The sequence below is a fragment of the Setaria italica genome, chromosome IX (assembly GCF_000263155.2).
Source record: "Setaria italica strain Yugu1 chromosome IX, Setaria_italica_v2.0, whole genome shotgun sequence".
NCBI classification, from domain to species: Eukaryota; Viridiplantae; Streptophyta; class Magnoliopsida; order Poales; family Poaceae; genus Setaria; species Setaria italica.
The window spans coordinates 48,126,626-48,136,835 of record NC_028458.1 but is presented as its reverse complement, the minus strand read 5'-3'; the positions used below and the strand labels follow the sequence as shown (position 1 = coordinate 48,136,835).

The 10,210-nt window shown below is 42.9% G+C and overlaps 2 protein-coding genes across 3 annotated transcripts; one reads left to right on the top strand and one right to left on the bottom strand.

Annotated features, from left to right (window-relative positions):
* The first annotated feature begins 229 nt into the window (after nucleotides 1–229).
* On the top strand, nucleotides 230–4,296 carry LOC101772830 (probable pre-mRNA-splicing factor ATP-dependent RNA helicase DEAH3). The gene is made up of 7 exons (XM_004984530.3): nucleotides 230–628; nucleotides 1,161–1,348; nucleotides 1,496–2,580; nucleotides 2,924–3,049; nucleotides 3,257–3,495; nucleotides 3,586–3,704; nucleotides 3,790–4,296. The coding sequence occupies exons 1-7, from the start codon at nucleotides 335–337 to the stop codon at nucleotides 3,908–3,910; spliced, it is 2,172 nt and encodes a 723-aa protein (XP_004984587.1). The 5' UTR covers nucleotides 230–334; the 3' UTR covers nucleotides 3,911–4,296.
* A 674-nt stretch (nucleotides 4,297–4,970) lies between these two features.
* LOC101772145 (protein REDUCED WALL ACETYLATION 1) lies at nucleotides 4,971–9,897 on the bottom strand. Of its 2 annotated transcripts, none has more exons than XM_004984528.2 (15): nucleotides 9,696–9,897; nucleotides 8,870–8,961; nucleotides 8,418–8,555; nucleotides 8,257–8,313; nucleotides 8,106–8,178; nucleotides 7,741–7,899; nucleotides 7,077–7,226; nucleotides 6,748–7,003; nucleotides 6,541–6,656; nucleotides 6,301–6,387; nucleotides 6,132–6,220; nucleotides 5,976–6,038; nucleotides 5,818–5,874; nucleotides 5,613–5,709; nucleotides 4,971–5,537 (listed from the first exon to the last, which is right to left on the bottom strand). In XM_004984528.2, exons 1-15 carry the CDS (start codon nucleotides 9,765–9,767, stop codon nucleotides 5,379–5,381), a joined length of 1,665 nt encoding a protein of 554 aa, XP_004984585.1. In that variant the 5' UTR covers nucleotides 9,768–9,897; the 3' UTR covers nucleotides 4,971–5,378. The 2 variants fall into 2 exon arrangements, with proteins under 2 accessions (XP_004984585.1, XP_004984586.1); XM_004984529.2 differs by having other exon boundaries at nucleotides 8,418–8,552.
* Nucleotides 9,898–10,210: the final 313 nt, after the last annotated feature.

Sequence of the window (10,210 nt, the reverse complement as noted above, 5' to 3'; positions counted from 1 at the left end):
CCAAATATTGACTAATTAGGCTCAAAAGATTCGTCTCGCAAAATACAACAAAACTGTGCAATTAGTTTTTAATTTCATCTACATTTAGTACTCCATGCATGTACCGCAAGTTTGATGTGATGGGGAATCTTCTTTTTGCATAGTGTCAAAGTTGGGAGTTGGGAGTAACTAAACATGGCCCTAGTATTTGTTTGTGCAATTCCCAAAATATAAATCGAACGACCCTTCCAGAACCAAGCTAGGGTTTCGCCTCCCCCCGCCCTCCCGCCTCCTCCTCCCGGCCACCTGCGCGACCCGCAGCGTCGCTCTCGCCGCCGCCGCCGCCGCCGCCGCCATGGGGACGGAGCGGAAGCGGAAGGTGAGCCTCTTCGACGTTGTCGACGAGACCTCCGTCTCCGCCAAGCTCGGCCGCGCCGCCACCAACGGCGCCGCCGCCGCCGCGGCGGGCGGGGCCAACCCCACCGTCAACCGGTGGAACGGGCGGCCATACTCGGGGCGGTACTTCGAGATCCTCGAGAAGCGCCGCACGCTCCCCGTTTGGCAGCAGAAGGACGAGTTCCTCCGCGCCCTCCGCGACAACCAGACCCTCATCCTCGTCGGCGAAACGGGAAGTGGGAAGACCACTCAGGTACGGCAATCCGTGCTCCAGTACCCGGGCGCCTTTGATCTTCTTATTTAGTGTTTGCTGCTAAGGTTAGGATATATAGGTGTTTTATAGATTATCCATCTTTTGCTTTGGTAAATTGGTCAGATATATGTATCTGCGCTTGTTTCTGTAACTGAAGTCAGGTATTGTTCGTTTTGTTCTTGCGGCTGACTTGTTATTGTCATGTTTGTCTGTCATTCTTGCTCAGTTAGTTGTGATGATTGATTTGTGTTATGTTGAACGTTTCCCCTAATTAGGTGTTTAGATTACTGAATGCTTAATTTCCTTATTTGTATTGTTTTTTTTAAGGTTAGGTGATAGATACTCTAAAGGCTTTTCACTTTTGGGCAAGTAAAATTGGTCAGGTCAATTTGTGTTCACATGTCGGATTGTGATCAGGATCATATGTTCACTATAGCTTGATTTGTTCTTGTTACTGTTGCGGTGATTGTGGTGTTTGTCTCTCATTCTTGCTAAGTTAGTTGTGATGATTGATTCGCGTTATGTTGAACAGATCCCCCAATTCGTACTTGAGGCTGAAGGCCTGGGTAACCGTTCCATGGTTGCCTGCACTCAGCCGCGGAGGGTTGCAGCAATGTCAGTCTCCAGGCGTGTGGCCGAGGAGATGGATGTTACTATTGGGGAGGAAGTAGGTTACAGCATCCGGTTTGAGGATTGCAGCAGCCACAAAACTGTTCTCAAGTAAGCCTTTTGAGTCTTAATGTTCCATTAAAGAACATAATTAGATGCACTATACTTTTGGCAGATTGATATGGAGTGTATGTTTCTTTCTTTTTTTAGGTATTCTGATCTAATCCTGTTGTGTTGAACACTATTGCTTCCTATCAGATATTTGACAGATGGTATGCTTCTGAGAGAAGCAATGGCAGACCCACTTTTAGAGAGGTACAAGGTGATTGTTCTTGATGAAGCTCATGAGAGAACATTGGCAACAGATGTTCTGTTTGGGCTTCTGAAGGAGGTTCTAAAAAATAGACCGGACTTGAAGCTTGTTGTTATGAGTGCTACCCTTGAAGCAGAGAAATTTCAGGGTTACTTCAGTGGTGCACCATTGATGAAGGTACCAGGGAGGCTTCACCCGGTTGAAATCTTCTATACTCAAGAACCAGAAAGGGACTACCTAGAGGCTGCTATCAGGACAGTTGTGCAAATACACACGTGTGAACCTGCTGGTGATATCCTTGTATTCCTTACCGGAGAAGAGGAGATTGAGGATGCCTGTCGTAAAATTAACAAGGAAATTAATAACATGGGAGATCAGGTTGGGCCAGTTAAAGTTGTTCCTTTGTATTCTACGCTGCCTCCAGCCATGCAGCAAAAGATTTTTGAACCTGCTCCTGCCCCATTAAAGGAAGGAGGACCTCCTGGAAGGAAAATCGTTGTGTCCACAAACATTGCTGAGACATCCTTAACTATAGACGGTATAGTTTATGTGATAGACCCAGGGTTTTCCAAACAGAAAGTTTACAACCCAAGGATTAGGGTGGAATCCCTCCTGGTGTCACCAATTTCCAAGGCAAGTGCTCATCAGAGAGCTGGTCGTGCTGGAAGAACGCAGCCTGGGAAGTGCTTCAGGCTATACACAGAGAAGAGTTTTAATGAGGATTTGCAACCACAGACTTACCCAGAAATTCTTAGGTCGAACCTGGCAAATACAGTTCTTACCTTGAAGAAACTAGGAATTGATGATTTAGTACATTTTGACTTTATGGATCCTCCAGCACCGGAAACTCTTATGAGGGCCTTAGAAGTTTTGAACTACTTGGGGGCACTCGATGATGAAGGTAACCTAACACAGTTAGGTGAGATGATGAGCGAATTTCCCCTGGATCCACAAATGTCAAAGATGCTTGTCATCAGTCCAAAGTATAACTGTTCAAATGAGATCCTATCAGTTTCTGCCATGCTATCAGGTATGTCAACTTTAGGTCACCAAATGGCATTTCTGCAAATGAATTATCATGTGTTTATCTGGACTACTTTGCTTGTCAATTTTGTGCAAGCAAAGTGCTATGTTTTTAGATTTGTGAGTTTGCATGCAGACTACTGCATGTGAGCTCAACATCATTGTTTTTTGCAACATTTATGAGCTGTCATCAGCAACTGTGTTATTCACCTGGCTTCTTGAGCTATTGGTCGAAATGATCATACAGTTTAGGCTGGTGCAGATAGTTGCTGTTTGTTGAGTGCGTCTCGCCCTTTTGCATCTGCTGACTACCGTGGACTTCGTCTGTTATTATCATATTCTTTCTCTAGTACCCAATTGCTTCCTCCGGCCTAGGGAGGCTCAAAAGGCTGCTGATGAGGCGAAGGCTCGATTTGGCCATATTGATGGGGACCATCTGACGCTTCTGAACGTATACCATGCATACAAGCAAAACAGTAAGTCCATAATCCTCATTCAATTAGGGATGCAAGTATCCATCCGAGTCTTTTTGGCTAATCCTATCATGCATACAAAATGAACCACCAGTTCAGTGTAAAGAATACTAATTGTGTGGAGGTGGGTCAGCCCAGTTGCAGCCCTACCTCTGGTGGACATGTGACTAGCTTTTTCTTGTTGTAACAATTTTATTGTTGTCAATGCAGATGAAGATCCCCAGTGGTGTTACGAGAACTTTATCAATTCCAGAGCACTTAAATCTGCAGACAATGTCAGACAACAGCTTGTTCGCATCATGACTAGATTCAATCTCAAGATGTGCAGCACAGACTTCAATAGTCGTGAGTACTATGTCAATATCAGGAAAGCAATGCTTTCAGGATATTTCATGCAGGTCGCTCACCTGGAGCGGACTGGACATTACTTGACTGTAAAAGATAATCAGGTTTGTATTTTTCATGTTCAAGGATAACCATCGGAAGCTTTCTTGCTCAGGATGTAGCATTGCAGTCTTGTAACTCTTCCTTCCCATCAGGTTGTCCATCTTCATCCCTCAAACTGTATGGACCATAAGCCAGAATGGGTCATCTACAATGAATACGTCCTGACCACCAGGAATTTCATCCGCACAGTCACTGATATCCGTGGGGAATGGTAAGTTTCTACTACCTGAATAAAGCTATGTTGTGTTTAAGCATTTGAAAGATGTCTTGATGGTTGTTTTGGGCCTTATTCACAGGTTGATTGATATCGCTCCACACTATTATGATCTGAGCAATTTCCCATCATGCGAGGCGAAGCGTGTTCTCGAGAGGCTGTATAACAAGCGGGAGAGGGAAAGGGCCACGAACAGAGGCTGAAGTTGATGCTTCTTTTTTGACGGGTGCTCGAAGCTGCCAATGAAGGGCCTGAGCCTTCTACGGTTCTACCCAAGTGAAGACTTGGTCGTCCCCCTGATACACGTTGCCGTCTGGGCACCCCACCATAGGCAGCAGCTGGATAACATTCAGCACATTTCATCAGCATGGTGATTATTTTATAAACATAAATCAAATGTTGCTGATGCAACTGTGTAACGGTGTCAAGATTATATATTTGCTTTTCTTCCTTTTACTAGAATGGTAGTGCAGATATTTGGGTATCAGTCTCCATATTAGTATGGACAAGACAATTTTCTTATTTGTGCCATTTTGCACCGGTTTCAATGAAAACGTGCTGATATATGTGCGTAGTTTGCTAATAGATATTATTATGCATCTTTAGATATAAACTATATCAAATATCAAAGTGCATAGCAAATATCATACACCTGGTAACTTTGCTACTCCCTTTGTTTCCTTGGTAACTTTGCTACTCCCTTTATAACTTTGCTACTCCCTTTACTTCAAAGTTTATAGATATTATTATGCATCTCTAAACATAAACTACCCTTTGTTTTCTGGCAACTTTGCTACTCCCTTTGTTTCAAAGTTCATAGATATTATTATGCATCTCTAAATATAAATTATATATTAAGGTGTATCTCTAAATATAAACTATATTAAGGTGTATAGAAAAAACATGTACCTAGAAAAATTAAAACGATCTACCATTTGAGACGGAGGGAGCAGATGTGATACCGCTAACCAGCTGAGTGCTGCTAGTTAGCAGCTAAAATTACCTAGTGTCCAAATAGGGCTACTAATAAACGTAGCCTACCATTAGGAGGCTGGTAATAGTATGTGGATTCAAATGAACTATCTTAACCACTTATTAATAGGTGGATTGAAAAAGCTCCCTGAAGGAGGTATTAGCCAAGCATAGTCGTAGGTATGGAAGTGACCTTTTCATCCTTTTATCTGCCACCCTTTTGTGTTGACAAGTCGAGTTAAGGCGCCATTCACGCTTTTTGTGTTGACAAAGCCCAAACAACACGGCATGGGGATCCACAATTCTGATTACTTCTATTAACAATATACGAGCATACAGGAATCAACTAGCCGAACTTCTCATTACCATTCTGTCTATTAGACAAATAGGAAACATCATCTGATTTCCACAGCCGACGTATGCATCTCAGCGGCTATACAGGGATATATCTGTTTCTGTTTTATCATATCCCCTTCTTGGGGTTGCTTCACTCATATGTTACACTCTTCAAGATCTTCTGTTCTCGCGCAGCTCGATTACTTTTCACCAAGGAACTCAGGTAAAATCTTATTCCAGTGAAAGAAATGGCAGCTTTCTGGATAGTGAATGACGTGTCGCCTTGAATTTGCTCACAATTGGACTGGCCTAGTCGTTGAACTAGAACACATGAAAATGGAAAGAAAAAAAAAAGAGAGATTCCTAGTATCCTGCGATGCCAACTAGAACAAATGATACAAGGTATAGTGCGACCGAAATGACAATTCCTGCCACAAAATTGTATGAGAGGCGCTTGTTGTCACGACTAGGTACAAATGCCACCTTCAAGGTGTTAGTCAATTCGAAGAGCCTATGGGAAACCTGTGGGAATACATGAGAACATAAGTTGCTGCATACTGATGTCTTCAGTATCTTACGTTGGGAAGATCTACATACCGCGACATATATAGCAGTAGTGAGCATGAAATTGAGCAAAGGGTAATTTGGGATTATTGCCAATAGCCACTTCGGTTGCCCATTGGGCACCCTTGATCTGAAGTTATTTAAAGTTAACAAGACAATGTCAGTCATAAAAAAAACCTGGAGTGAACTTCCAGTTGCGCAAATGTAAGAACAAAGAAGAGGAACAGCATGTGGTCACCTGAGCCAGATGTGGAACTGTGATATGTATGTCTCTAGTGTAATCTTTCCAAGCCAGCTAGAAAAAGGCAAATGAACAAATACACGAGTCACATATTCCCACATCATGGTGTAGTTCAATGATAAAGGCAAAATGCATTACAAGAAACCGTCACTTACGCAAATAGTGTGAGAGAGAAACTCCTGAATTCTTGAGTAAAGTTGCGTAGGCATATGTAGACACTTTTTGAGTACAAGTGCACAACAACCAGGGAACAAATCAGATTTTGCACACTTAAAAGATATAAACGAAATATATTTGAAAGGTGCGCATACGTTATGGGGATCCAGGATGTATAGGGATGTAACTTGTTGTATGTAATCTTATCCAGCTTATAAATGTATTCGTACCACAAATAACCAGCCTGTGATCAACATGCAGCATGTGTTATAAAAAGTAAGATATTTTAAAAAAATGAGTTTACGGCAGTTGTTTGATCAGTACCGTCAAAGACACTGTAACTATCGAGCCTTTAATATAGAGTTTGGTTCTCAGTTCAGTTTCTTCCAGCTTCTCCATCCACTTCTCAACCTGAGGCAGAAAATATTTCATCAATGCTTTTCATGCCAAACACAACTTTCCTTTGCTCTCTTTCGAACAATTCTGAGGATACCTCTAAGCTCTTTGAATCTAAAGAAACAGAACAGCTACAATACATAGAAGAAAATATGGTCGAAAACATACAGTTGGGTGGTAATACGCATATATCATCCCCACGATCCAAATGTAGCGATCCAGTCCAGATCGGAATTGCCATTCATGCAACCGTGGGAGATCTGGTTTAGAAGGATCGGTATAGCCTGCACACAAAGGCAAATGGTACTGTTCATCTTTTGGAAGGAAAAACACATGTGATATCCACAGCAGAAAAGGTTTTGCAAGGACACTGACCTAGAAGAAATGTAAATGGGCTCCATACTATGTCAAATACACCTGGAACTTCCCATACAAGGATAACTACCAAGAAGCAAGCAACAAATTTCATTGCCATCACAGATCTAATCTCATTATATTTGTTTAGAATTCCAAGAGCGCCATAAACCATTAGGGTGAAAAGGGTGTGCATAGGGCAAATATAATATAGTGTATAGTCATTGTTCAGGACAATGCAGCAGAATATAACAAAGAAATTGAGGCGCCACATCATCTGTTGAAGGTGTAACCATGTTAGGAAAACTCCAACATGAAGAATCAGGAACGAGTGGGGCGTAAAAATGCACCTGAGCAAATCGTCCAAGACTGAAATCCTTCCTCACATAATAATAAGAGAAGTTGCCAAATCCAGTCATCCAAACATATGCAGCAATAAAAACACGGATTGCATTGTAGATCTCTTTAGCATTGAAGTAGTGGTACATCAAGAATAGCACCTGGCAATTAGACAAAGTAATGCTGAAACTGTTGCAGTGTTGCTAGTACTAGGGCAGAAGTTGAACCCAGTATCTTACTGTCCATATAAGGAAATTCCTGAGCAAATTATCTAAAATTTAGGGCAGAGAAATGAACCATCACAAGGCAGTGTAGTGGAAAAGTTAGCATGGCAAAATGTTTTGGTGCTAGGACAGGTCAAAACCCCATTTTCACAATAACAGCTGCTAATGACCAACTAAGCTTTTTGCACTTTGCAACTCAAGAGAGGTCCAAATACCATGAATGCATCACGAATCTGATGGCAGCTTACATGTTAGCGGTGCCAGATGAGAGTAGATGCTTATAACTGCATACATAATCATCATTTCTGCAGCTCTGATGTACCAATGATCATGCATGAACTATTGAACTGTAGCTATTCACCCAACTATGTTTCTGGGGATAGTATAAGAAGAATATGTTTCTGTGAAACCAGAAAAGACCACAGAAGAAAGATAAAAGTATGATAAGTACCTGCATCCAACCCTTCCATTCTTCGGTTTGATGCCTATTCAAGTACAATATAGATTTTCCTGTGAATGCAGACTTGTCTTGATGGACTTTAAAGGAAGTCATAGCTGCTACAATAATAAGAAGAAAGTAGAGGAAAAGGAACAGATCTCGGCTGTAATTCTGCAGATACAACATACCAATAAAAAGGGTTAGTGCGTTAAAGCATAACACTATCAGTATATAATAATACACGATGCATGCAATTTCCATCCAATAAATCTGAATAAGTAAGCAAATTTGGAAAACTCTAGCAAATGGCAATTTTACTAGTATGTCACTTAGGCACATCGCCAAACTTTGTGTAACAATTATTAGCACAATAATACCTTAGCAGACTCTCCGAGTAAGTCTGTTCGATCACATATGTAAAAATAAAGTAGATACCCTCCAAACTCAGATCTGAAAGAATCATTGCAACTTAGTTAGCAGAATAGTGCAACTGTGGAAGCATGGATGAATGGAGCAACTGTAGCTTACATTGCCCTGAGTGTTAAACGATTCTCCAGAAGAAGCATCTGGTCCATGAAGAAAAGTCTGTCGGACCCAAAATTTCTGGTCAGAGACTCAATGTCTTTTAAGTCCTGATATCTTAACACATCTATTTAATATCTATTGAGAAATTGTAATTCAAAGAGAACCTGAGGATTTGTGATGTGAAGGAAGCATAAGCTGGCTTTACAGCTACAGCTTGGCCACCCTCCTCCAACAGAAGTGTCTGATCTTCTCCTTTGACTGAACTGTTATCCATTACTGCTAAATTGACATCCGAGTGTCTACTGACAAAGATGAAGAGGCATAAACTCCAATAAGACTCCTTATAGAAGGTTATTGTAGTCTCATTCAAAGCAACATGAGTGTCTCTCAACAAAATTATGAAGTCTTTAAAAAAAAGCAACAGGGCGCAATAGGCATTCCAAGACAGACGAACAGAATTCAGAACGCACTGCAAGAGACGGATACCTAAGGCTATGTCTTGTAACAGAAGCAGAGTTCTTCATGGACAACAGAGAAAAGAATAGATAACATTGCAACACAGCATTTTAGAAGACAGAAATTGTGGATTCTCAGGACCAAAGCAACATCTGCTTACGTTTTAATAGAAGCAGCATTCTTCCTATGAAAGAGAACCTCAGCATATGCCCAGGCTGCGAAAACCCAAAGAAACCCCAGAATAGCAGAAACCTGCATGGAGTGCAAAGCAAGTTAACTTAGTTCCAGCGATGGAAGTCCCAAATAAAATACACATCATATTGCAGGAACTTAATGGTTGCCTTAAGGTCCAAGATCTCCAGATCCACTAACTATGTATAAATTTGCAGATTCTCCAACATTTAAACCCTAAACCCGGAATTTACTGATTTTCCATTTGGTGGTGCTACTACAAGGATTGTTACCTGACCAACACTACTTGATCGACACAACGCACAAAAAAAAAGGCCACAAATGCTAATCCACATTGGCTTCAGTGATTCCCTTGTCTCAGAACATCACCATATCCTAACACTTGCATTAGCCGTAACTTGCACCGACGGAGCAAGCGCAGCCAGCACCCAACAGTATTTCAACAATCACAGCAGTCCTCAAATTGGGCAATTACTCCGTAAGACCGCAGCATATGATGCCAATCAACCAATCCGGGCGAGAAATTCCACACGTACCGCATCTTCAGCGCTTCTGCGTGATCACCCAAAGCCCAAAACCCAGCCCGCGATTCAGCGTCGCGACCGCGTACGAACCCACACCCAACCGCCCCATTCTCCTTCCCGGCTGCCCTCCGACCCCCAAATCCACCCACTCACCTCACCAACCCCGCCACAATCGCCTCCAAACAACGCCAATCCCAAAACCATGGGAGCAACGAATGCCCGCGCCAGCGCGCGCCGGAACAAATCGGGAAGGCGCGAGTTAGGTCTCACCTGGCCTGGCGTTACGGAGGTCGAGGCTGCCGCCACGGCGAGCCCGCCCGCGGACGCGACGGCCTCCGCCATTTCTCTACAGCATCCACCGGCCGGGCCTCCGCTCGGATCCAAACCCGAGCGAGCGAGCGCCGCGAACACGGGTACGGAAATTAGTAGGTGAGAGAGAAAAAAAGAAAAATCAAGCGCGGTTTTTCTCGAGCGGAAAGGCTCTCGCCGGTTTAAAGCAGGGGGCGCACGACCGGATGTGCGCGTGGTACGAGGGAGTGGGAGCCCCGCGGACACTGCCACGTGGGTCCAGCTGCGGATAGCTGTAGGCGCCGCTCTCACTGACGGTGGGACAAGGTGGAAGTTCGCTGGGATGCGGAGCCCAGCCGGTGGGGCTCGGAAGTGACCCTGTACCTAAAGTTTAGGTCGGCTCCGGAGGTGGGTCCGGATATAGGAGTATTAAATATAAATTAATAATAAAAATAATTGTATAAATTAATACTAATTCGCGAGATGAATCTATTAAA

Bases quoted from the DNA above. Each gene is read 5' to 3' on its own strand.
- LOC101772145 (XM_004984528.2), bottom strand. From the start codon at position 9,767: ATGGCGGAGGCCGTCGCGTCCGCGGGCGGGCTCGCCGTGGCGGCAGCC. The intron at 7,227-7,740 runs GTACTTATCATA...TCTAATTGCCAG, and splicing joins AATGGAAGGGTTGGATGCAG to GTGCTATTCTTGATGTACCA. The intron at 6,039-6,131 runs GTATGCGCACCT...GTACTCAAAAAG, and splicing joins ACATCCTGGATCCCCATAAC to TGTCTACATATGCCTACGCA.
- LOC101772830 (XM_004984530.3), top strand. From the start codon at position 335: ATGGGGACGGAGCGGAAGCGGAAGGTGAGCCTCTTCGACGTTGTCGAC. The intron at 3,050-3,256 runs GTAAGTCCATAA...TTGTCAATGCAG, and splicing joins CCATGCATACAAGCAAAACA to ATGAAGATCCCCAGTGGTGT. The intron at 3,705-3,789 runs GTAAGTTTCTAC...CCTTATTCACAG, and splicing joins ACTGATATCCGTGGGGAATG to GTTGATTGATATCGCTCCAC.